This window comes from Bombina bombina, chromosome 1, assembly GCF_027579735.1.
Source record: "Bombina bombina isolate aBomBom1 chromosome 1, aBomBom1.pri, whole genome shotgun sequence".
Classification (NCBI taxonomy): domain Eukaryota; kingdom Metazoa; phylum Chordata; class Amphibia; order Anura; family Bombinatoridae; genus Bombina; species Bombina bombina.
Genome location: NC_069499.1, coordinates 449,486,951 through 449,514,913, shown reverse-complemented (window position 1 = coordinate 449,514,913; position 27,963 = coordinate 449,486,951). Strand labels below are relative to the sequence as shown.

General features: G+C 38.0%; 1 protein-coding gene across 2 annotated transcripts in view; it reads right to left on the bottom strand.

The window, feature by feature from the left end:
* DCAF17 (DDB1 and CUL4 associated factor 17) overlaps nt 1–27,963 on the bottom strand; it is a 250,177-nt gene that overhangs the window by 40,281 nt on the left and 181,933 nt on the right. For both annotated transcript variants that reach the window (XM_053698428.1, XM_053698427.1), the window contains exon 13: nt 15,847–15,930. In XM_053698428.1, coding sequence (XP_053554403.1) covers nt 15,847–15,930 — 84 coding nt within the window. The remainder of the gene's footprint in view (nt 1–15,846; nt 15,931–27,963) is intronic.

Below are 27,963 nucleotides of genomic sequence, written 5' to 3'. Positions count from 1 at the left end.
TTTCATCTACGATTGTAAATAACATATAATAAATCTATATTTTTTAATAAAAAAATATAAAATCAAAAGGGAAATACTTACCATGGAAAAATGTAATAGATGAATCCTGCATTGCATACAAAGAGAGAAGCGCTCTACCAGGAACAAACAACAGCTCAGTGGCTTGTTCTATGAATCCTGCATTGTCTGCAGTAATGCTCGTACACCTGTAAAGATACATATTTTGATATTAATATACATATAAATGTACATTTAATAATCTAGAAACAATATCTGTGCAGAAAACATACAAATTTTAATTAAAAAACAAAAAAACTTTTTTTTATATTGTATTTATAATAACAAATAGGTTTTGTTGTATATGATCCATTTGAAAATACATTACAATACACTATTTTACTCGTGTCCATTGTTACAAAACATAGGATCTATATTATTTAATCAATAAACTGTAAACAAAATGGATCATTGTTTTCCATTATAGAATTATTGTATACATTTAATTGCAATATTCATTTGAACATTTATATACTTACTGACAGTTTATTCTCTGGATCGTATATCACGTGATGTAAAAGGTTGTGGCTCCTGTGAAGTCGATTCAGACTCGAAAGGTAGGTCCTCCTGGGCATGTTCTAATTCAGGTTCTAATGCCTCTTCATGTTGTTCTATTATATACATACAAAACAAACAAAACAGTACTATCAGATAACATAAACTAATACACAGAAACAAACATTTCATAACAATAATAAAAAATATATTTACCTCTAAAATCCATAGTATCCGATGGAACATCAAGGCCCACCATGACAGCGTCACCCATCCTGGCATACAGCATCTGTTCATAATCAAGAAGTTCTGCCCTATATGCGGTGCTTCACCCGTTACTTTAGATGACTGTTTTTCCCTGCACACTTTTTTCTTCATATTTTTACGAATATCTGTCACCCTCTTCCGACAGGCCCTGATGTCTTTAAGATAACTCCCTTCCGCAGACACAATACGACTAATTTGTTCCCATATTGCCTTCTTTCTTTGAGAGTTAATAGAGCGAGTTTGATATCCAATTATATTTTCATAATGTTCTATGACAGCTTCAACCAATATACAGTTTTGACGATGTGTTAACATCACACTTCTGCCACTTTTGGTCTTTCCAGATGGTCCGGTAGCCATCACAATATTGTTTATATAAATGGCGCAAAAATGTAATACTTTTTGATCAAAGTTAAAATAACGTTATGAACGATTATAACAATCACAACATTTGTTCTAGAAAGTTCTAGAAATGGGGCGTTATAAACTATATGAATAGATTAAAGGAATAATTTAAATAAATTGACTCTCTCTAATTTAATTGGATAATACATTTTTACTATTTTATTATTGGTCGAATAGTTTTTATTTTTAAATTATTATAACTGTAATGAATCTTAATCCATCAATGAACGTTAACATTTATATTTTACTAAAGTTACATCAATTATAATGTAATTTTTTTTTAAAAAACCTGCTAAATTGAACTTATAAAACAATGCATCTACTGTACAAAAATAGTCCATGGTATAGCGCATTTTGTAAAAAGTATAATTAATTTTGATTTCTATGAAAAATAATGTAACGATTTGTATAATTTTAATAATCGTATTACAATAAATAAAAAAAAATGGTTTCTTTGAAAATCGTTACTTATTGACTAAATAATATTGACTGTATAGTTAGTTTTTATGTTGGTATACATATGCTTCTTTATTGCGCAATTAGATAGAAAATTAGTTACGTTATTAGGTGTAATGTTTTTGTTAGACAGATTGATAATAATGAAGCATTCAAAGAAATTTTCCATTGGACAATTACTTATTATTTAGTATACAATGGAAAAATATTTTCCCAAAAAAGGAAGGGGATTTTCACCTTGGATCAAGACAAACGTAATCCAATATTATGAGAGATTGTGCGCCAGGTTAGACGTGTGTCTGGGCAGAATAGGACTCGAAAACAATGCCTCAAGAGATATAATGATCTAATCAGGAGACAATCCAAATTAAGGACTCTTATACAGACCTATATAAAAAAATGTAAGTATTATTTAAATTTGAAAAATCCAAGTTTAATAATATATATGTTTAAGTTCAATTATTGACTGTGAAGTATTAACGTTATGTATAGTAAAAATAAATTAAAATATTAGCATTTGAAAAATGGATGTCTATATACATCTATCAACATATTTCATTACAGTCGTGTATGAGTAGATTTAACACCATTATAATGTGTCTGTATTATGTTATATGTTTCTTTCTAGAATGTTGAACTTTAGTTAGACTACATGTTTTGTTTTTGTATCTATTTGTGTCTGAATGAAGAAAGTGAAACAGGATTAACAATCTTTTATTTATTCAAAGATATTGTGAATTTTGAAACATACAATTTAGAGTTACATTGTAGTATACTATTTATTTCCAATATTAAAAGCTAAATTTAAAATGTATTTCATTTTACAATAAAAAAACGAAGAGCGCCACGTTACCTGTGCCCAATAACCTACAATGCATCCAGTCCAGAAGCAGATTCAGACCCACTACCCACTGTGTTTATGGACTCTAAGGGTATTATTCCAGCAGGTAATAATAGAGCTGTTAGCTTTCAAGCAAATTTCTAAGTATTTTTATAACATATAATTTATATTAACTTTCAATTTTTAAAAATTATCTTAAAAGGAAAACATATTCGCAGGCAACCACGTCGCAGAAGGCCAATGCCCATCGTTGATGATGACATTGATAATGGAGGTATATTTTAGTTAAATATATATTTATAATATTATTTTGGATTACAGTTCATGACTATAATCATATTTATAGAGATAATTGAAGAAGATCAGCTACATATAGAAAAAGGGAGCGATGAGATACTGGAGTAGGAAGCACAAAATAATAATGTGATGGAAGATTCGATATCGAATAGTGACCAACCGCAAGAAAATATATGTAGGTTCTAAATTATGTTAGGTGTATGTCACACATGAGCTTACTTTATTATTATTTATTGCAATATGATCACATTTTTGAAAGAATGTTCTTCCAGGGATAAAGATTGAAATCAGCATTCGTATTAGAAACGTGAATATTTTAAAAGTATTGCTATAGATTTAAGTATACATTATAGAGACATTTTCAGAGAGTGATACTTGATTTAATAATTTTTCAATGTGTAATAAATTTCAAAGTTATTTGGTAATGTTTTACAGCTATTCTGGAAGAAAGAGATATAAATATTGAAGAAGATGAAGAGCAGCAATCCAATGCCTCCACAATGCTATGATTGATTTATATTGTATAAATAAAATTGTTTGCTCTATGATTAAAGTGTATGCAATACTCAGGAAAAGGCCACAATGGTATTGAAATACATCTGTAACTGCCAATAGATGGCTCACATGAAATGCACGTGCGTGGACACAATATTATCAAGATGACCCACATGAAATAACACCCTAGTGTTGACATTTTTTTTATTATAGACCTGTGAGAAGTACCTTCCGGCAAGGGATTATACATTTGCCTATGAACCTACTAGCATAAATGTTAAAAAAATTATTTGGTAAATCATTAGTTAAAATAAAAATGTGAGGTGAATACTGACATAATAAAAGTTTGACTAATAATTTCATGTTCTTAAAATACATACTTTTTTTTTTTTACAGTTCCTGAAGATCAAAAAATATTAATCAACAAAAAAGAAGTTTTGGATGCCCTACTTGAAGCTGAAAATAATTTGATCAGGGCATACTATACTGTACAAAAACTAAGAGAAAAATATGAATCATTGTAATCCAAATTGTTTTTAATTTAATAATGAATAATAATAATGAATAATGAATGGAAATAACTTTTTTTTTTAAAACAAAATTTATGCTTACCTGATAAATTTATTTCTCTTGTGGTGTATTCAGTCCACGGATTCATCCATTGCTTGTGGGATATTCTCCTTCCCAACAGGAAGCTGCAAGAGGATCACCCACAGCAGAGCTGTCTATATAGCTCCTCCCCTAACTGCCACCTCCAGTCATTTGACCGAAGACAAGCAAGAGAAAGGAGAAACTATAGGGCGCAGTGGTGACTGTAGTTTAAAAATAAAAAACACCTGCCTTAAAATGACAGAGCGGGCCGTGAACTGGATACACCACAAGAGAAATAAATTTATCAGGTAAGCATAAATTTTGTTTTCTCTTGTAAGGTGTATCCAGTCCACGGATTCATCTATTACTTGTGGGATACCAATACCAAAGCTATAGGACACGGATGAAGGGAGGGACAAGGCAGGCGCTTAAACGGAAGGCACCACTGCCTGTAAGACCTTTCTCCCAAAAATAGCCTCCGAAGAAGCAAAAGTATCAAATTTGTAGAATTTAGAAAAAGTATGAAGCGAAGACCAAGTCGCCGCCTTACAAATCTGTTCAACAGAAGCCCCATTTTTAAAAGCCCATGTGGAAGCCACCGCTCTAGTGGAATGAGCTGTAATTCTTTCAGGAGGCTGCTGGCCAGCAGTCTCATAAGCTAAGCGGAGTATACTTCTTAACCAAAAAGAAAGAGAAGTTGCTGAAGCCTTTTGGCCTTTCCTCTGTCCAGAGTAGACAACAAACAATGCAGATGTTTGACGAAAATCTTTAGTAGCTTGTAAATAAAACTTAAGCGCGAACCACGTTAAGATTGTGTAATAGGCGTTCTTTCTTTGAAGAAGGATTAGGACACAGTGACGGAACAACAATCTCCTGATTGATATTCTTATTAGATACCACCTTAGGAAGAAACCCAGGTTTGGTACGCAAAACTACCTTATCTGCATGGAAGATCAGATAAGGGGAATCACACTGCAAGGCAGATAACTCTGAAACTCTTCGAGCCGAAGAGATAGCTACCAGAAACAAGAACTTTCCAAGATAAAAGCTTGATATCTATGGAATGCAAACGGAACCCCTTGAAGAACTTTAAGAACTAAATTTAAACTCCAAGGCGGAGCAACGGGTTTAAACACAGGCTTGATTCTAACTAAAGCCTGACAAAACGCCTGAACGTCTGGAACATCCGCCAGACGCTTGTGCAAAAGAATAGACAGAGCAGAAATCTGTCCCTTTAAGGAACTAGCTGACAATCCCTTCTCCAATCCTTCTTGGAGAAAAGATAATATCCTGGGAATCCTGACTTTACTCCATGAGTAACCCTTGGATTCACACCAATGAAGATATTTACACCATATCTTATGATAGATTTTCCTGGTGACCGGCTTTCGAGCCTGAATTAAGGTATCAATGACCGACTCTGAGAAACCACGTTTTGATAAAATCAAGCATTCAATCTCCAAGCAGTCAGACGCAGATAAATTAGATTTGGATGGTTGAAAGGACCCTGAAGTAGAAGGTCCTGCCTCAGCGGTAGAGTCCATGGTGGAAGGGATGACATGTCCACCAGATCTGAATACCAAGTCCTGCGTGGCCACGCAGGTGCTATCAAAATCACCAAAGCTCTCTCCTGCTTGATCTTGGCAATCAGACGAGGGAGCAGAGGAAACGGTGGAAACACATAAGCCAGGTTGAAAGACCAAGGCGCTGCTAGAGCATCTATCAGCGCTGCCTTGGGATCCCTGGACCTGGATCCGTAACAAGGGCGCTTGGCGTTCTGACGAGACGCCATGAGATCCAGTTCTGGTTTGCCCCAAAGTTGAATCAACTGTGCAAACACCTCCGGATGGAGTTTCCACTCCCCCGGATGAAAAGTCTGTCAGTTCTCTACTCCTGGGATATGGATAGCTGATAGATGGCAAGAGTGAACCTCTGCCCATAGAATTAGTTTTGAAACCTCCAACATTGCTAGGGAACTCCTTGTTCCCCCTTGATGGTTGATGTAGGCTACAGTTGTGATATTGTCCGACTGAAATCTGATGAACCTGACCGCAGCTAGCTGAGGCCAAGCCTGAAGAGCATTGAATATCGCTCTTAGTTCCAGAATGTTTATCGGAAGGAGTGTCTCCTCCTGAGTCAACAAGCCCTGAGCTTTCAGGGAGTTCCAGACTGCACCCCAGCCCAGAAGGCTGGCATCTGTCGTTACTATTGTCCAATCTGGCCTGCGGAAGGTCATACCCTTGGACAGATGGACCCGAGATAGCCACCAGAGAAGAGAATCCCTGGTCTCTTGATCCAGATTTAGTAGAGGGGAAAAATCTGTGTAATCCCCATTCCACTGACTGAGCATGCAGAGTTGAAGTGGTCTGAGATGTAGGCGGGCAAACGGCACTATGTCCATTGCCGCTACCATTAAGCCGATAACTTCCATACACTGAGCCACTGAAGGGCGAGAAGTAGAATAAAGAACACAGCAGGAATTTAGAAGTTTTGACAACCTGGCCTCTGTCAGGTAAATCTTCATTTCTACAGAATCTATCAGAGTTCCTAGGAAGGAAACTCTTGTGAGAGGGGATAGAGAACTCTTTTCTTCGTTCACTTTCCACCCATGCGACCTCAGAAATGTCAGAACAATGTCTGTATGGGACCTGGCGATTTGAAAATTCGACGCCTGTATTAGAATGTCGTCTAGGTAAGGGGCTACTGCTATACCCCGCGGCCTTAGGACCGCTAGGAGTGATCCCAGAACCTTTGTAAAGATTCTTGGTGCCTTAGCTAACCCAAAGGGAAGAGCCACAAACTGGTAATGCCTGTCTAGGAAGGCGAACCTGAGAAACCGATGATTATCTTTGTGTATCGGAATGTGCAGATAAGCATCCTTTAAGTCCACGGTAGTCATATATTGACCCTCCTGGATCATAGGTAGGATGGTTCGAATAGTCTCCATCTTGAAGAATGGGACCCTGAGAAATTTGTTTAGGATCTTGAGATCTAAGATTGGTCTGAAGGTTCCCTCTTTCTTGGGAACCACAAACAGATTTGAATAGAAGCCTTGCCCCTGTTCCTCCTTTGGAACTGGGTGGATCACTCCCATAACTAGGAGGTCTTGAACACAATGTAAGAATGCCTCTCTCTTTATATGGTTTGCTGATAATTGTGAGAGATGAAATCTTCATTTTGGGGAAGAAGCTTTGAAGACCAGAAGATATCCCTGGGACACGATTTCCAACGCCCAGGGATCCTGGACATCTCTTGCCCATCTCTTGTTCCAAGCCTGGTTAGGTCTCCAGACCGGCTTGGACTGGGCAAAATTTCCCTCTTGTTTTGTATTAGAGGAAGTTGAAGCTGCGCCACTCTTGAAGTTTCGAAAGGCACGAAAATTAGACTGTTTGGTCCTTAATTTGTTGGACCTATCCTGAGGAAGGGCGTGACCTTTTTTCCTCCAGTAATATCAGAAATTATCTCCTTCAGTCCAGGCCCGAATAGGGTCTGCCCCTTGAAGGGAATGAGAAGCTTGAGAAGTTTAGACTTTGAAGTAACATCAGCTGACCAGGATTTAAGCCATAGCGCCCTACGCGCCTGAATAGCAAAACCTGAGTTCTTAGCCGTTAGTTTGGTTAAATGAACAACGGCGTCAGAAACAAATGAATTGGCTAGCTTAAGAGCTTTAAGCTTGTCAAGGATATCATCCAATGGGGTTTCTACTTGTAGAGCCTCTTCTAGAGACTCAAACCAGAAGGCCGCAGCAGCAGTGACAGGGGCAATGCATGCAAGGGGCTGGAGAATAAAACCTTGTTGAATAAAAATTTTGTTAAGGTAACCCTCTAATTTTTTGTCCATTGGATCTAGAAAAGCACAACTGTCCTCGACAGAGATAGTTGTACGCTTCGCTAGAGTAGAGACTGCTCCCTCCACCTTAGGGACCGTTTGCCACAAGTCCTGTGTAGCGGCATCTATGGGAAACATCTTTTTAAAAACAGGAGGGGAAGAGAACGGTACACCTGGTCTATCCCATTCCTTAGTAATAATTTCTGAAAACCTCTTAGGTATTGGAAAAACATCAGTGTAAACAGGAACTGCATAGTATTTATCCAATTTACACAATTTCTCTGGGACTACAATGGCGTCACAGTCATCCAGAGTTGCTTAAACCTCCTTGAGCAACATGCGGAGATGTTCAAGCTTAAATTTAAATGTAGACATATCAGAATCAGGTTGAAGTATCTTCCCTGAGTTAGAAAAATCACCCACAGATAGAAGCTCTCCTTCTTCGGCTTCTGCACATTGTGAGGGTATATCAGACATAGCTACTAAAGCGTCAGAGAGCTCTGTATTTGTTCTAGCCCCAGAGCTGTCTCGCTTTCCTTGTAACCCTGGCAGTTTGGACAATACTTCTGTAAGAGTATGATTCATAACTGCCGCCATGTCTTGTAAAGTATACGCAATGGGCGTGCTAGATGTACTTGGCGCCCCTTGAGCGGGAGTTAAAGGCTCTGACACGTGGGGAGAGTTAGTCGGCATAACTTCCCCCTTGTCAATTTCCTCTGGTGATAAATCTTTTAAAACCAGAATATGATCTTTATAACTTATAGTAAGATCAGTGCATTTGGTACGCATTCTAAGAGGGGGTTCCACAATGGCTTCTAAACATAATGAACAAGGAGTTTCCTCTATGTCAGACATGTTTAACAGACTAGTAATGAGACCAGCAAGCTTTGAAAACACTTTAATTAATGTGAAAAAGCAGAATATAAAAAACGGTACTGTGCCTTTAAGGGAAAAAAACAAATACAAAAACTGCAAAACAGTGAAAAAAGCAGTTAACTCTATGAAATTTTTACAGTGTATATAATAGACTAAAATAGCATTGCACCCACTTGCAAATGGATGATTAACCCCTCAGGTTCAAAAACGAAGCAAAAAAACGGTAAAAACCGTTATAACAGTCACAAGCAAACCTTCCCATAAAACGACTTTTGTAGGCACAAAAACCCTTTACAGAGATCCAATATGTCAGGGGACTCCTTCAGGGAAGCTGGATGTCTCAGAATGTAAAAACAACTGCGCAATTAGAGCGTTAAAATAGGCCCCTCCCACCATGCACTGCAGTCAGAGGGCCTCAAAAAACTATTCCTAGGAGTAAAATAACAGCCATGTGGAAACTAGGCCCCAAATAAAGATTTATCACCTCAGTAAAAAACGTTCTTTATATATATGCAAACGTTTTACATACTAAGCCATAATAGAAAGTAATATGAAAATAAACTTTACTGCAAGCATGATGCCAGTCATTATTAAATCACTGCACTCAGGCTTACCTTAACTATATCAGGCACTGTCAGCATTTTCTAGTTCTTATCATCCTCTAGAAAATAATATACTGAACATACCTCAGTGCAGTTAATTCTGCAGGCCGTTCCTGAGGAAGGGCGTGACCTTTTTTCCTCCAGTAATATCAGAAATTATCTCCTTCAGTCCAGGCCCGAATAGGGTCTGCCCCTTGAAGGGAATGAGAAGCTTGAGAAATTTAGACTTTGAAGTAACATCAGCTGACCAGGATTTAAGCCATAGCGCCCTACGCGCCTGAATAGCAAAACCTGAGTTCTTAGCCGTTAGTTTGGTTAAATGAACAACAGCGTCAGAAACAAATGAATTGGCTAGCTTAAGAGCTTTAAGCTTGTCAAGGATATCATCCAATGGGGTTTCTACCTGTAGAGCCTCTTCTAGAGACTCAAACCAGAAGGCCGCAGCAGCAGTGACAGGGGCAATGCATGCAAGGGGCTGGAGAATAAAACCTTGTTGAATAAAATTTTTGTTAAGGTAACCCTCTAATTTTTTGTCCATTGGATCTAGAAAAGCACAACTGTCCTCAACAGAGATAGTTGTACGCTTCGCTAGAGTAGAGACTGCTCCCTCCACCTTAGGGACCGTTTGCCACAAGTCCCGTGTAGCGGCATCTATGGGAAACATCTTTTTAAAAACAGGAGGGGAAGAGAACGGTACACCTGGTCTATCCCATTCCTTAGTAATAATTTTTGAAAACCTCTTAGGTATTGGAAAAACATCAGTGTAAACAGGAACTGCATAGTATTTATCCAATTTACACAATTTCTCTGGGACTACAATGGCGTCACAGTCATCCAGAGTTGCTTAAACCTCCTTGAGCAACATGCGGAGGTGTTCAAGCTTAAATTTAAATGTAGACATATCAGAATCAGGTTGAAGTATCTTCCCTGAGTTAGAAAAATCACCCACAGATAGAAGCTCTCCTTCTGCTTCTGCACATTGTGAGGGTATATCAGACATAGCTACTAAAGCGTCAGAGAGCTCTGTATTTGTTCTAGCCCCAGAGCTGTCTCGCTTTCCTTGTAACCCTGGCAGTTTGGACAATACTTCTGTAAGAGTATGATTCATAACTGCCGCCATGTCTTGTAAAGTATACGCAATGGGCGTGCTAGATGTACTTGGCGCCCCTTGAGCGGGAGTTAAAGGCTCTGACACGTGGGGAGAGTTAGTCGGCATAACTTCCCCCTTGTCAATTTCCTCTGGTGATAAATCTTTTAAAACCAGAATATGATCTTTATAACTTATAGTAAGATCAGTGCATTTGGTACGCATTCTAAGAGGGGGTTCCACAATGGCTTCTAAACATAATGAACAAGGAGTTTCCTCTATGTCAGACATGTTTAACAGACTAGTAATGAGACCAGCAAGCTTTGAAAACACTTTAATTAATGTGAAAAAGCAGAATATAAAAAACGGTACTGTGCCTTTAAGGGAAAAAAACAAATACAAAAACGGCAAAACAGTGAAAAAAGCAGTTAACTCTATGAAATTTTTACAGTGTATATAATAGACTAAAATAGCATTGCACCCACTTGCAAATGGATGATTAACCCCTCAGGTTCAAAAACGAAGCAAAAAAACGGTAAAAACCGTTATAACAGTCACAAGCAAACCTTCCCATAAAACGACTTTTGTAGGCACAAAAACCCTTTACAGAGATCCAATATGTCAGGGGACTCCTTCAGGGAAGCTGGATGTCTCAGAATGTAAAAACAACTGCGCAATTAGAGCGTGAAAATAGGCCCCTCCCACCAGTGATGTGCGGTGACTTCAGAGGCTGGTGAGGCAGTGGCTAGCAATCGGATACGCCTTCATTCTTTAGATATCCTTTGTTGAAGAAATAGCAATGCACATGGGCGAGCCAATCGCATGAGGTATCTATATGCAGCCACCATTCAGTATCTACTGAGCATATTTAGATATGATTTTCAACAAAGGATATCAGATTTTCTTCATTCTTTTGATATCCTTTGTTGAAAAGCATATCTAAATATGCTTAGTATCTACTGAGCATATTTAGATATGATTTTCAACAAAGGATATCAGATTTTCTTCATTCTTTTGATATCCTTTGTTGAAAAGCATATCTAAATATGCTTAGTAGCTACTGAGCATATTTAGATATGCTTCTCAACAAAGGATATCAAAAGAATTAAGAAAATCAGATATCCTTTGTTGGAAAAAATATCTAAATATGCTCAGTAGCTAATGAGCATATTTAGATCTGATTTTCAACAAACATACCATAGCATAGCAACTTGCAAGTTTTGCTTAATAAATGTATTTTGTGTATGACCTGGTCAGTGTTGTAAGTTACATTTATTAAGCAAATAAGCACAAAATCACAAAATGGCTGCTCATTAAAATATATTTCTTATTTAAATATATTTAGTAAGTTACAATATTGACCTTGTCAAACACAAAATACATGTATTAAGCAAATAAGCACTAAATCACAAGATGGCTGCAAGATGGCTGCTCATTTTAACATATATTTATTAAGTTGCCAGAGAAGTTGGGAAGTGGACTGTGGAACATACCATAGCATAGTCAGCAACTTGCAAGTTTTGCTTAATAAATGTATTTTGTGTATGACCTGGTCAGTCTTGTAAGTACTTACAACACTGACCGGGTCATACACAAAATACATTTACTAAGCAAATAAACAGAGAAGAGGATCAGACTGAGCCACAACTTCCTTCCAACGCGGTCACACAGGCACTTCAAATTTAAGCAGAGGGGGGGGGGGGCACCCACTACCCGGTCCCATATTAACTCACAACCCCAAGCCTCACAATAAAAAAATATATATCATATAACAACAGCAGCAGTGCACGATCATCACACTATCACACGGCATGGCTTGTCATTCTGATGACTTACTTGTGTGACAGTGTGACGGACTGTGTGCTGACTTGGACGGCTCCTTCCTTCAGGTCACAGGTGAGTGACAGCAGGTCACGGTCAGGCAGGACCAGGGGGCAGCAGCTGCGATATGCGGTGCGACGTGCGAGTCCACTCTCTAGAATAGGCAGCCTCCTCCACTCCACTCTCGCTACTTGGCTCAGGCTGACGTGACAGGCAGGAATGAGTGGCACTGGCTGTTGTTCCCGCCGCCGCGCTGCTCCTTCCTTGCGCATGCGCAGACAGTCAGTAGTCGTGCACTGTAAGCAGAGCCAGGGAGTCTACACCGGTGTTGATTGGATGAGCCGGTCTCCCAGGGAACAGTCGAGGCCTCATTAGAGATGCCTCACATAACAATTTTCTCAGCCGCGCTGCTCCTGCAAATCACCACTGGGTGATGCTGCAGAGCAGCTAGATATAAAAATACAGTTAAAATATTGCGCAATAGAGAAGCACCAGAACCCACTGCCTCTCTATTGCGCAATATTATAGTTTGACATGTAAAAAAAAAAAAAAAATTAACTTTTTTTTTTTTTTTTTAAATAAAATTGTCTATTTGTTTTTCTTTTGCCCCAAATGGCAGGTGCGGCACTGCCTCACCTGCCTCCTATGAGTGCACGTCACTGCCTCCCACCATGCACTGCAGTCAGAGGGCCTCAAAAAACTATTCCTAGGAGTAAAATAACAGCCATGTGGAAACTAGGCCCCAAATAAAGATTTATCACCTCAGTAAAAAACGTTCTTTATATATATGCAAACGTTTTACATACTAAGCCATAATAGAAAGTAATATGAAAATAAACTTTACTGCAAGCATGATGCCAGTCATTATTAAATCACTGCACTCAGGCTTACCTTAACTATATCAGGCACTGTCAGCATTTTCTAGTTCTTATCCTCTAGAAAATAATATACTGAACATACCTCAGTGCAGTTAATTCTGCAGGCCATTCTCCCAGCTGAAGTTTCCCCATATTCTTCAGTTATGTGTGAGAACAGCAGTGGACCTTAGTTACAACCTGCTAAGATCATCAAAAACCTCAGGCAAATTCTTCTTCTAATTTCTGCCTGAGGTAAAAAAACAGTACAACGCCGGCACCGTTTAAAAATAACAAACTTTTGATTGAAGATAAACTACACTAATTCACCACATCTCTCTAGCTACTTCCCTTGTCGAGAGCTGCAAGAGAATGACTGGAGGTGGCAGTTAGGGGAGGAGCTATATAGACAGCTCTGCTGTGGGTGATCCTCTTGCAGCTTCCTGTTGGGAAGGAGAATATCCCACAAGTAATGGATGAATCCGTGGACTGGATACACCTTACAAGAGAAATACATTTTTGATTCTAAAAATAATAAAATGTTGATCTCTGTGTGTTTTGTTCATAATATAAAGGTATCTGCGAAAAGAATTTGACAACATAAAACAGTTAACATGTAGGCCTAGAAGAGATTATGCTATAGAAATATAATAGTATGGTGCTATCTTTGAAATACATTACACATGATAGACAAACTGTTATGTAACAGCAAACATATCTAAAATGCTTTTAAAATCATTATACTTTCACAATAACTATTATTTATTAAACTATAAACATTATCTTTAATAAAAATAAATAAAATTATTGATGTATATACACATCAAATAAGCTGTAAATACACTGTTTAAATATAATATTTCTTTAAAAATATAAAGCTATCATTTATTTGCTATTATGCGCTATAATTATGCTCAATTTTAATAATAAATATGGCGCAAAAATATGACTAATGGAGAGATTTATCAATATCACGCCACATCTCGACTTTGGAAAATAACGTAAAAATAAGACCTATTTAATGATAAATAACGGTGCACATGTGTGCCGATCCAATGGCGAGGTGCGGAGAATTGAGAGGAGAACTGGAAAGAGAATTATAAGAAAGTTTGATAAATCGAGGCCTTAATGGATATCGAAATAAAGTGGATATTTTAAATTGTATCACTCTCTCCTAATTCATTAGAATCTGGAACTGCAATTTTGTTGCTATTTTTGTGATTATTAAAAGTTTATGTTTATAGCAGCTACAATCTCACAAGGTACAAAACATCTTTTAAATATTTTGACTGCACTGTACCAAACTTGTTTTTTCTTAATAACAGCAATGGGCTCAATAGTTTCTTTAGAAATTACCTGCAGTTAGGGGGAACAACATATTGTTCATATGTTTACCATGTGCTATAGAAATGGCACAAAAAAAAAATCAATGTTATTTTGTATGGTAACATTTCCCAATATTTGGGTATCTCTGTAAATTGGGAAAAAAAATGATTTATGTTGTTAACTCAAATAACTGCACTGAAATCAATGAGTAAATGCAGTTCAAAAGATAAAAACAGCTGCTGCACAGAGGTTTAAAATGCTCAGTCATGAAGGGTTTAATTATTAACACATTTTTTTCCTATATTAATCTTAGTTTTAATAATACATGTTTTACCTACTTTGCAAAAGGCAACAATTCTTTATAAAATTTTACCTGGATTCCATGGTAGATAAATATTTCTGAAGTTGGATATTATGAATTATAAATTATGAATGTTTTTTATTAACTATTTGATTTTTAAGGCAATTGTTATTAATAAAATAACTTTTACAACATAATAAATCAGCTTCACAAGTTAAACAGCCATCACTCCATGTATGTAGCACAGTAGTTTTTAGGTTAAATAATGATCTTTTTTATTTAGATTTATGCATTTTGGTATTAAGATCTATTATTAATTCCAAAAATGTTCTAAAAAGTCTGAAAAACTATGAACCATTACCCAATTCTAAATGAGTAACTGTTTATAGTGTATAATTTTTTTTATTGAATAGTGTACTATATTTAATAAACATCCATTTGAAGCTGCTATTCCAAAGTCCTCAAGGTGTCTTTCGAAATTCATAAGTGTAGATCTACTAATTGAAATAGGTAAACTAAAATCTAAGTTTTAAATATATATTTTTTTCTCTCCAATAAATAGTCCCCTATGCATAGAGTTTATTTTGGTTTTTACCTAAACTGTGAGTGTTTTTTTAACTTTTATTTCAACTTTGGATCTGGTACCTGTTTGCCTGGGTGAGCTAGCTGGTGGGCTCATATTAGCCCAGCTTGATCTCTATTTTGTAGTGATTTCATGCACTATTGGAGTATCCTTCCCCCTCCCTTCTTGCATTGTTGCAGCAACCATTGGTATATCCACGATCTGGAGTGAGCCAGCTGGTGGGCTCTGATCTATCCAGCCTGCCTGACTTGCACTGCCACATAGTGCGCCGCTTTTGTGAGTATCATTCTGTAGAGTGATGTATTGATACAATTTCCAACAATTGTTGTGAACTTCTGCACCATTAGAGCGCCTTTTTTCTGTTTTTTCATATTTGCATTGTAAATTAAAATCTGAATCCTTTATATGGCCTACAAACAATTTAGTGGGTTTCTAGTGAGACACATCAGTCCACTTATTTAAATAATATTCTGTTTAGCAGATTCATTGTATGTGCGAATTTACTCAATAAAATAATATAGGAATTAGAGAGGCTTGCATCTAATGAAAGGTCTCACAGCCTTTAGTGTCTCTTTGATTTCACTATTACTAAACAGTTAGGTGCGCAGTTTTATCCCTTATCCACTCAACTTATAAAAATAAATACATATAATCTATTCTTTACCTCTTGTTCGGGATCATCATCAAGTAGACTGAAACGCTTTTTCACCAACCTCCCAGATGCTGTTTTAGTGACAAGGTTATTAACCTGAAAATATCAACATGTATATTATTTATAGATCCAACATAACACATATTTAAACCAAGTGATACTTTTATAGTACTAATAATACATATTAAAATATAAGTTTGCCTGTGAACCCAAATAGAATATAGTATAATATCATACACAGTAGATGAGGTTGAAAGACAGAAGTCCATTAAGTTTAACCTATACAGATCCTACCTGATTTGCAATAAGGAATCTGCCAATTAAACTTGCATTAAACAAATAGAAAACCAACCCATTTAACACATGTAATCATATCCCTGAATTTACTACATCATTAGGCAAGGAGTTCCACAATTTGATTGCTTACAGTGAAATAACAATTACGTTGCTGGGGATTAAATCCTCCTTTCCTTAAAGTATGACCTATTGTAACAATTGCCTTGGGATAATCAGAAATTTCGCCAACTCTGGCCTAGATTGTGGATCCCAAAAATACGCTGACCCAGCACAAGTTGAATCAAAAGTCTCCTATTCTTGCTCTCATATTACAAGTTCAAAGCAAAAAGTTTGCCCTTGAGAGAAAGACTCAAGAGCGTTAACTCCCTTTCCCCATAGACTTCTATGGGGCGCACTAGGAAAGCTTCTTCTGGATTTTCACTAAAACCAATGATGCGTTAATAAATACTTCAAACAGCATTGTTCTTCACTCTGATTTTTTGTAAAAAAACATAATTTATGCTTACATGATAAATTTATTTCTCTTGTAGTGTGTTCAGTCCACGGGTCATCCATTACTTATGGGATATATTCTCCTTCCCAACAGGAAGTTGCAAGAGGATCACCCAAGCAGAGCTGCCATATAGCTCCTCCCCTCACATGTCATATCCAGTCATTCGACCGAAACAAGACGAGAAAGGAGAAACTATAAGGTGCAGTGGTGACTGGAGTTATAATTTTAAAATTTAGAACCTGCCTTAAAAAGACAGGGCGGGCCGTGGACTGAACACACTACAAGAGAAATAAATTTATCAGGTAAGCATAAATTATGTTTTCTCTTGTTAAGTGTGTTCAGTCCACGGGTCATCCATTACTTATGGGATACCCATACCAAAGCTAAGTACACGGATGAAGGGAGGGACAAGGCAGGAACATTAAACAGAAGGAACCACTGCCTGTAGAACCTTTCTCCCAAAACCAGCCTCCGAAGAAGCGAAAGTGTCAAATTTGTAAAATTTGGAAAAAGTATGAAGTGAAGACCAAGTTGCAGCCTTGCAAATCTGTTCAACAGAGGCCTCTTAAAGGCCCAGGTGGAAGCCACAGCTCTAGTGGAATGAGCTGTAATTCTTTCAGGAGGCTGCTGTCCAGCAGTCTCATAGGCTAAACGTATTATGCTACGAAGCCAAAAGGAGAGAGAGGTAGCCGAAGCCTTTTGACCTCTCCTCTGTCCAGAGTAAATGACAAACAGAGAAGAAGTTTGTCTAAAATCTTTAGTTGCCTGTAAGTAGAACTTCAGAGCACGGACCACGTCCAGATTATGCAAAAGACGTTCCTTCTTTGAAGAAGGATTAGGACATAATGATGGAACAACAATCTCTTGATTGATATTCCTGTTAGAAACAACCTTAGGTAAAAACCCAGGTTTAGTACGCAGTACTACCTTGTCTGAATGAAAGATCAGATAAGGAGAATCACAATGTAAGGCAGATAACTCAGAGACTCTTCGAGCCGAGGAAATAGCCATCAAAAACAAAACTTTCCAAGATAAAAGCTTAATATCAATGGAATGAAGGGGTTCAAACGGAACACCCTGAAGAACTTTAACCAAGTTTAAGCTCCACGGAGGAGCAACAGCTTTAAACACAGGCTTAATTCTAGCCAAAGCCTGACAAAAGGCCTGGACGTCTGGATTCTCTGCCAGACGTTTGTGTAAAAGAATAGACAGAGCTGAAATCTGTCCCTTTAGCGAACTAGCGGACAAACCTTTTTCTAAACCCTCTTGTAGAAAAGCCAATATCCTAGGAATCCTAACCTTACTCCATGAGTAACTCTTGGATTCGCACCAATATAAATATTTACGCCATATCTTATGGTAAATTTTTCTGGTCACAGGTTTCCGAGCCTGTATTAATTTATCAATAACCGAATCCGAAACCCCCCGCTTAGATAGACTCAAGCGTTCAATTTCCAGGCAGTCAGCCTCAGAGAAATTAGGTTTGGATGGTTGAAAGGACCCTGAATTAGAAGGTCCTGCCTCAGAGGAAGAGACCATGGTGGACAGGACGACATGTCCACTAGGTCTGCATACCAGGTCCTGCGTGGCCACGCAGGCGCTATCAGAATTACCGATGCCCTCTCCTGTTTGATCCTGGCAATCAGTCGAGGTAGCAACGGAAATGGTGGAAACACATAAGCTATGTTGAAAACCCAAGGGGCTGCTAATGCATCTACCAGCACCGCTCCCGGGTCCCTGGACCTGGATCCGTAACAAGGAAGCTTTGCGTTCTGGCGAGATGCCATGAGATCCAGATCCGGTTTGACCCAACGACGAATCAGTTGAGCAAATACCTCCGGGTGGATTTCCCACTCTCCCGGATGAAAAGTCTGGCGACTTAGGAAATCCGCCTCCCAGTTCTCTACGCCTGGGATGTAAATCGCTGACAGGTGGCAAGAGTGAGACTCTGCCCAGCGAATTATATTCGAGACTTCCAACATCGCTAGGGAACTCCTGGTTCCCCCTTGATGATTGATGTAAGCCACAGTCGTGATATTGTCCGACTGAAATCTGATGAACCTCAGTCTTGCTAACTGAGGCCAAGCTAGAAGAGCATTGAATATTGCTCTTAATTCTAGAATGTTTATTGGAAGGAGTTTCTCCTCCTGAGTCCACGAACCCTGAGCCTTCAGGGAATTCCAGACTGCTCACCAGCCTAGAAGGCTGGCATCCGTTTTTACAATCGTCCAATCTGGTCTGCGAAAGGTCATTCCTTTGGACAGATGAACCGGTGACAACCACCAGAGAAGAGAATCTCTGATCTCCTGGTCCAGAATTAGGACAGATCTGAGTAATCCCCGTTCCATTGACTGAGCATGCATAGTTGCAGCGGTCTGAGATGCAGGCGCGCAAATGGCACTATGTCCATTGCCGCGACCATTAAGCCGATTACCTCCATGCACTGAGCTACTGATGGGCTTGGAATGGAATGAAGGACACGGCAAGCATTGAGAATCTTTGATAACCTGGACTCCGTCAGGTAAATCTTCATCTCTACAGAATCTATAAGAGTCCCTAGAAAAGGAACCCTTGTGAGTGGTAACAGAGAACTCTTTTCCACGTTCACTTTCCACCCATGCGACCTCAGAAATGCAAGAACTATCTCTGTATGAGACTTTGCATTCTGAAAACTTGACGCTTGTATCAGAATGTCGTCTAGGTACGGAGCCACCGCTATGCCTCGTGGTCTTAGTACCGCCAGAAGTGAGCCCAGAACCTTCGTAAAAATTATCGGGGCCGTGGCTAACCCGAAGGGAAGAGCCACAAACTGGTAATGCCTGTCCAGAAAGGCAAACCTTAGGTACCGATAATGATCTTTGTGAATCGGTATGTGAAGGTAAGCATCCTTTAAGTCCACTGTGGTCATATATTGACCCTCTTGGATCATGGGTAGGATGGTTCGAATGGTTTCCATCTTGAACGATGGTACCCTTAGGGATTTGTTTAAGATCTTTAAGTCCAAGATTGGTCTGAAGGTTCCCTCTTTTTTGGGAACCACAAATAGATTTGAGTAAAATCCTTGTCCCTGTTCCGATCGTGGAACTGAGTGGATCACTCCCATGATTAAGAGGTCTTGTACACATTGTAGAAATGCCTCTCTCTTTACTAGGTTTGTTGATAACCTCGAAAGATGGAACCTCCCTTGTGGAGGAGAGGTTTTGAAATCCAGAAGGTATCCCTGAGATATAATCTTCAACGTCCAGGGATCCTGCACATCTCTTGCCCAGGCCTGGGCGAAGAGAGAAAGTCTGCCCCCCACTAAATCCGTCTCCGGATAGGGGGCCCTGTCTTCATGCTGTCTTAGGGGCGGAAGTAGGCTTTCTGGCCTGCTTGCCCTTGTTCCATGACTGGTTGCCTTAACAACCCTGTCTGTAACGAGCATTAATTCCTTCCTGTTTTGGAGCGGAGGAAGTTGGTGCTGCTCCTGCCTTGAAGTTACGAAAGGCACGAAAATTAGACTGTTTGGCCTTTGGTTTGGCCCTGTCCTGAGGAAGGGCGTGGCCCTTACCTCCCGTAATGTCAGCAATAATTTCCTTCAAGCCGGGCCCGAATAAGGTCTGCCCTTTGAAAGGAATGTTAAGTAGCTTAGACTTGGAAGTTACATCCGCTGACCAGGATTTAAGCCAGAGCGCTCTGCGCGCCTGTATGGCGAATCCGGAATTTTTAGCCGTAAGTTTGGTTAGATGTACTACGGCATCTGAAACAAAAGCATTAGCTTGCTTAAGGGTTCTAACTTTGCTCAAAGCCTCATCCAATGGCTCTGTGCGAATCGCCTCTTCCAGAGACTCAAACCAGAATGCCGCTGCAGCCGTGACAGGCGCAATGCATGCAAGAGGCTGCAAAATAAAACCCTGTTGAACAAACATTTTCTTAAGATAACCCTCTAATTTTTTATCCATTGGATCTGAGAAAGCACCGCTATCCTCCACCGGGATAGTGGTACGCTTGGCTAAAGTAGAAACTGCTCCCTCCACCTTAGGGACCGTCTGCCATAAGTCTCGTGTGGTGGCGTCTATAGGAAACATTTTTCTGAATATCGGGGGAGGGGAAAAAGGCACACCGGGTCTATCCCACTCCTTACTAATAATTTCTGTAAGTCTTTTTGGTATAGGAAAGACGTCAGTACACACCGGTACCGCATAGTATCTATCCAACCTACACAATTTCTCTGGGATTGCCACCACGCCGCTAATACCTCCCCTAGTAACACACGGAGGTTCTCAAGCTTAAATTTAAAATTTGAAATTTCTGAATCCAGTCTCCCCGGATCAGAACCGTCACCGACAGAATGAAGCTCACCGTCCTCATGTTCTGCAAATTGTGACGCAGTATCAGACATGGCTCTCGTGTCATCAGCGCGCTCTGTCCTTAACCCAGAGCTATCGCGCTTGCCCCTTAATTCGGGCATATTATATAATACTTCTTTCATAACATTAGCCATATCATGTAAAGTGATTTGTAAGGGCCTAGATGTACTTGGCGTCTCAATCCTACGCATCTCCCGAGCGGGAGACGCAGGTACTGACATGTGAGGAGAGTTATGATATAACGGTTTCCATGCAGAAAATATATGTCAGCCATGTGGAAAAAAATCATGCCCAAAGAGATTTATCACCAAAGTACCTCACAAAAATGAATAACATGCCAGTAAACGTTTTATTAAAAAATAACATTTTCCAATGTCATGCAAAGTTATCACTAAGCCTGCTACCAGTCGCTACCACTGCAGATAAGGCTTAAGTATTATTTCAGTTTTAACAGTATTTTCTCAGTCAAATTCTAGTCCCTAGAAAATAACTTGACTGCGCATACATTTATCAGCCTGATACCAGTTGCCACTACTGCATTTAAGGCTGTACTTACATCATACGGTAACAGCAGTATTTTCTTAGTCAATTCCATTCCCAGAAAATAATGTACTGCACATACCTCATTTGCGGAGGACCTCGCATGCTATTCCCAGTTTCTGAAGTTACCCCACTCCTCAGAATGTCGAGAACAGCCAGTGGATCTTAGTTACGCCTGCTAAGATCATAGAAAAAAAACGCAGGTAGTTTCTTCTTCCAAATACTGCCTGAGATAGAAAAACAGCACACTCCGGTGCCATTTAAAATAACAAACTTTTGATTGAAGAATAGTTAAGTAAAAACTCCAGCTCCTCTCGCGACCTCCTTCTTTGTTGAGGGTTGCAAGAGAATGACTAGATATGACATGTGAGGGGAGGAGCTATATGGCAGCTCTGTTTGGGTGATCCTCTTGCAACTTCCTGTTGGGAAGGAGAATATATCCCATAAGTAATGGATGACCCGTGGACTGAACACACTTAACAAGAGAAATATATTTATCTATATATTTATGTATCTATACATTTAAAATAAATATCTATAGCTATATATCTATATTACTAATTACTTTTATCCAATTAGAGTATGATTTATTTACTACAATATGTTGCTCCCTGTCTTTTATCTGGTTATTTATCTATGAGCTAACATTTTCAGATATTCCCAGTCCCTTAATTTTGTACAATAATCTCTCATGTTGCATTGTATCAAAAGCCTTTGCAAAATCAAAGCAAATAAACTGATTCATCTTTATCAATGCTCTTGCTTATCGCCTCATAGAATCTCATTAATATATTTTGACATGGTCTATTACTCATAAAAACATGCTGATTTAAAATCTTGTTGTCCTTAATATACTCTTGCATTTAATACTTTATAATCCCTTTCAGTAACTTCTCCACTACTGATATCAGTGGCACCACATCAGCTTTATACTAATCCAGGGGTACTAGGCCTGAAAATATTGAGTCTTGACAAATGAAGAGTAGATGTTTGGCTAAGAAAGTGCTAAGTTCCTTTAGAATGCTTGGGTGTTTTCAGTCTGGACAAGGAGTTTTATTTACCTTAATATTATCCAGTTTTTACTCATATTATCTACACTGTGTGCACAATTATTAGGCAAGTTGTATTTTTGAGGATTAATTTCATTATTGAATAACTACAGTCAATCCAAAATGTTAATAAACCTCAAACCTGAATATTTAAAAAAGTGAGGTTTTGGCTTTCTTAGGAGAATATCTATGTGTGCACAATTATTGGGCAACTATTAGTGTGCACAATTATTATGCAACTAAATGAAAAATTAAAATTTTCCCTTCTCACTTGTTTATTTTCACCTGTTAAAGTGATAATAATAAACAAACAATTAAAAATTTACAAATAAACATTTATGACATTTCCAAAAAAAAAAAAAAAATCAGTGACCAATATAGCCACCCTTTTTTTCCAAAACAGTCATAAGCCTTCCATCCATGGAGTCTGTCAGTTTCTTGAACTGTTGACGATCAACTTTTTGTGCAGCAGCAACTACAGCCTCCCAGACACTGTTCGGAGAGGTGTACTGTTTTCCTTCACTGTAAATCTCCCATTTAAGAAGGGCCCACAAGTTCTCAATAGGGTTTAGGTCAGGTGAAGAAGAGGGACATGTCATTCTTTCATCTTTAAGGACTTTACTAGCTAGCCACACAGTGGAGTATTTCAATGCATGCGATGGAGCATTGTCCAGCATAAATATCATGGTCTTGAAAGACGCAGATTTTTTCCTGTACCACTGCTTGAAAAAAGTGTCTTCTAAAAAGTGGCAGTAAGTTTGGGGGCTGATTTTGAGTCCATCTTCCACACGAAAAGGTCGAACTAGCTCATCTTTAATAATACCAGCCCATACCAGTACCCCACCTTCACCTTGCTGCCACTGAGTTGAAGTGGAACAGTTACTGATCTAGCCATGGGCCCATCCATCTGGTCCGTCAAGAGTCACTCTCATCTCATCAGTCCATAAAACCTTTGAAAAATCTGTCTTCAGATATTTCTTGGCCCAGTCTTGACGTTTCAACTCATGTGTCTTGTTCAGTGATGGTCGGTTTCAGCCTTCCTTACCCTGGCCATGTCTCTGAGCACTTAACATCTTGTACTTCTGGGCACTCCAGGTAGGTTGCAGTTCTGGAATATGACAGCACTGGAGGATAATGGATTCCTGGTAGCTTCACGTTTAATTTTTCTCAAATTTTTGGCAGTTCATTTGCGTCTTTTTTTCTCAACACGTTTCTTGAAACCCTGTTGACTATTTGCAACAAAACGTTCAATGGTTCTGTGATCACGCCCCAATATCTTAGCAATTTCATGAGTGCTGCATCCCTCTGAAAGACTTTTTTTTACAATTTTTTACTTTTCCGAGTCAGTTAAATCTCTTTTTTAGGGCCCATTTTACCTGAGGAAAAGAAGATGCCTAATAATTATGCACACGTTGACGTAAGGTGTTGACCTCCTAAGGCCACACCCTCCCTCATTAAACAAATACACATCACCTGATATGCTTAAATCAAATAGGCATTCACGTTTATACAGCTTGGAGTTGGACAATATGCATAAAAATGATGATTTGGTTAAAATACTCACGTGCCTAATAATTGTGCACACAGTGTAGATAACCCAGTTACTGGTATGAGCTTGTATGTTCTTGATGTTTCCATGTCTCACCCATTGGTTCCTCTCTTGTGCATACTGAAGAAATGGTTTAGCACCTCAGCCTTCCCCTCTCACATCTGATTGTACCTATTTGTATTTTAATTTTTTTTACAATGTTTTATGTTTGACAATTATCCTCTGTATTTTTATTTAAGAATAATTTATCAAAATGTATGCTATTTAACTATTCCCTTAAATCATTGAATTTTGCCTTTTTCAAATGAAAAGTCTTGGTTGAACCCATGTAACACTGTTTATGGAAAGTGATTTCAAATGTGACCATGTTATGATCCCTGTTACCTAAATGTTCTTTCACCTTTATGTTTGATTATATTTCTGTATTATTTTATAGCATGAAATCCAGTTATGAAGTTATCTTTGAGCGTATTAAAAAATCTTTCCCCCTTAGTAGTATTGCTAGTTTCACTGGCCCAATTTATTTTGCAGTAGTTAATATCTCCCTTAATTACAACATTGGTTTTATTAGAGGCATTTCCTTTAGCAGTTGAGCTTCTTCCATGTCACTAATGTTGGGGGGCTTGTAGCATGTACCTAATAACACATTTTTTGGATTCCCCCCACTCTTTATTTCAACCCACAGTGTCTCTACATTATCACCTCTATCATCATAAATATCTTTCCTTATCGTAAGTTTAAGGTAAAGATTTATAATATAAAGAATACAAAAATTTAGACCTTCAAATGGTTAATAGTTACAAAATACTCATATAATACTAAATATAAGGCAGTAAAGAAGAGACAGTGTAGGATTGAGTGAGGAATTAATAAGAAAAATAAAATCAATAAAATAAAAGAATATACACCACAGACATTATGATGTAAAGAATCGTGCATTCATACATATTCTATAAATACATAAATGTATGCAAATGCACCCACACATATAAATACTTCCATAAATTTACTCACATACCTATGCAACCATGTTGGAAAAGAGAAAGCATTTAAAGGGATACTAAACAATAAATCAAATACATGCTAGACACAATGAGGTATTCAAATGAAAGATTAGCATTAGAATAAATAACAGTCCAACAGGGGAGGGAAGGAAGAGTTCTCATTGTAAACAGAGGTGCATTCTTGCTAATCTCGTACGCTATAATGATAGAAGAACAAATACAACTCTCCAAAAAGCTTAGAAATAATTTATTCCATTTCCAGATCTAGAAAAGAGGGGAAATGGATAATAAATGTTATTAAAACTTCCTTATTACCTTATACTTTAAATGTAAAATCTCGATATTAATCCTGTGCAGAAGAGTCTTCTCATCCATTTTACGATTCAGAAAAAGTGATAAAAAATTAATAAGAAACAAAGGAGCTATTTGTTAAAACCCACAGAATCTTGATGAAAAATCATTGAGGAGCAACACAGGGTAAATTCACAAGTTTTGACACTTGACAAGCAAAACTGCCTTCAATGCCAACAGTTGTAGCAAAGGCTTTTTCCTGTATTTAATACGGAGTACCTATTGAGTACCTAGTAAATGTTTTAATCTGACTGTTAAACTATAGCAATATTTTTCCACTCCTGGTTATATCCATTATCCATACACATTAGATCATGGAAAAACTCTAGAACCTGCAGACTCAGTGGCCAGTCTTCCTCTCACACAATCACACAAACATGTTTTTAGTAATTGCCAGTGTATGGACCTATATAATTTGAAATTAATCTGACCGGGGAAGCCCTTGTCCTTGAGAATTAAGGACTCAATAACATGTACATTCGTATTTAAGCATTATCTATCTATCTATGGTTCTGCGTTACCAATATTGTGTTTCCGCAAGCATTCCACTGATATTACAAGTGGGGGAAATCGCGGTTGCACTAGCACTATCGCATTTTACGCTTCAATCCTTTCCGGGATCTCAGAGCTTTGGTTAACTAAGTTCCGAAACAAAAAAGTTGCACAAAACACTTCAAAAATGCATTACAAAGTACAGTTACACTCATATTAACACTGTCTAATAAAAAGTATTTCAAGAAAATATTGAACAAAAAAGTTATAAGGGCTCAAAGATTGGAGATGCTAGAAAAAAAAGGCAGGCAAATGGCTTTAACACTGAGACACATACATATACATTTCTAAAGATGTATTTGTATGTATATAGATATGTTTATATATGTGTACACATATATATTAATGTATTTATAGGTGTATATATGTATTTACAATCACATATATACATATAAAAACAATAATATATATGTACACATATACAGTATATATATATATATATATATATATATATATATATATATATACAGTATATATATGCGCATTAGAGCCCTTTGCAATTAAGCAGATAAAAACATGATAAAATATATTGATGCAATATTTAATAAAGATTTTAACTATTTTCTGTAAATATTTCACATTTGTTAATACTGTATGCTATGTTGTATGCGCGATGGGTGTTTTTTATCCCAACAATTTTCTATTCCATTGGCTTCTATGGGGAATGCAAACAGGCGATGGAAAAAAAAAAGGCTAACACTACCGCAAAATACGTTTTTTTGGAACTTTTAATACCAGCGCAACCCGAACAGTGCAAAAAGCTTACCGCTAGCGGTGTTTTCGCTTACAAAAAAACGTGCCACTTGTAATCTAGCCGTAAATGTTTAAACAGCAGAGATCTCCTAGATAAGATCATTTCTCCAGACTTCTGAGACAACACTCTAGCCTATAACAGGTGAGTTGGCAAAAACAGTTTAGTGGGCTGAACAAGAATCCTTCCTTGAAAATCACATCATTCTACTAAACACGAAATGAGGATCCAATAGGTGGTCTGACGCATAATATGGTTGCTGATCTACATAGGTTTAACTGGAATTTTTATTTTCATAAGACACTGGGCACAATTGACAACATCTATCTAAAGATTATTATAAAATCCTAACCAATGGAATGTTCCTGAAAATTACCCTAAATAAGCACTGGATATATAAATCCACAAAACACAAAATAAAGACTCTTCATAAATATGGTGGTCCTGAAAATGTCAAGCACAAAACTGGAACCATAAAGTGGGTGGAATAAAAACCTAAACTTGTTCTGATTGAGAAACTGGAAAAATGGTCAGCTAGTCCAGAAGGCAATGAATGACCAGATCAAGACATCATTCTTTCCAAATGTTTCCGAGTAATGTAAAAAAGAAAAACAAAATGTAGGATGATAGACAAAACAAAAAACCCAATAAACGCTTACAAAAGTAAGAGACTTGTGGGGACGTGTCTGGGAAGCTGCCATGATAGGCAGCAATATTGGGAGCTGTGACGAGTGGCTGGTAAATATGCAGATTAACAGCTGCATCTAAGGAAATCCAGCCATTATAGTAACTAAAATTGATTCAGCACCTTTTTTCTACAGGAGTAGTAGTTATGCTGCTTAAAATTTGCCCTCATCCAATTTGATTCAATGACATAATGGAAATAAAGAGCTCACCCCACAAGGAGATCTGAAGTTACTCATAGTTCAAATGCACTCAATGGCGCAGCAGCATGCTGGACCTCAAGGAAACACACAGGAAAGCAGGTTTTTTATAGACACTGATTCTTACAAATTCATAGTCTTTTCATGTGTCCTGAGCCCTAAGCTTATATCCTTGCAGAGGACAGTTACAACAGAACAGCCATTGATCTGTAGTATCCTTCAGGATTGGCATTGGGTAATGGTGGTTGAGATAATTAGCCCTTTCTAAGTGGGCTTAATTTCTGGGTCACCCTCTACTCTCAACGTTTAA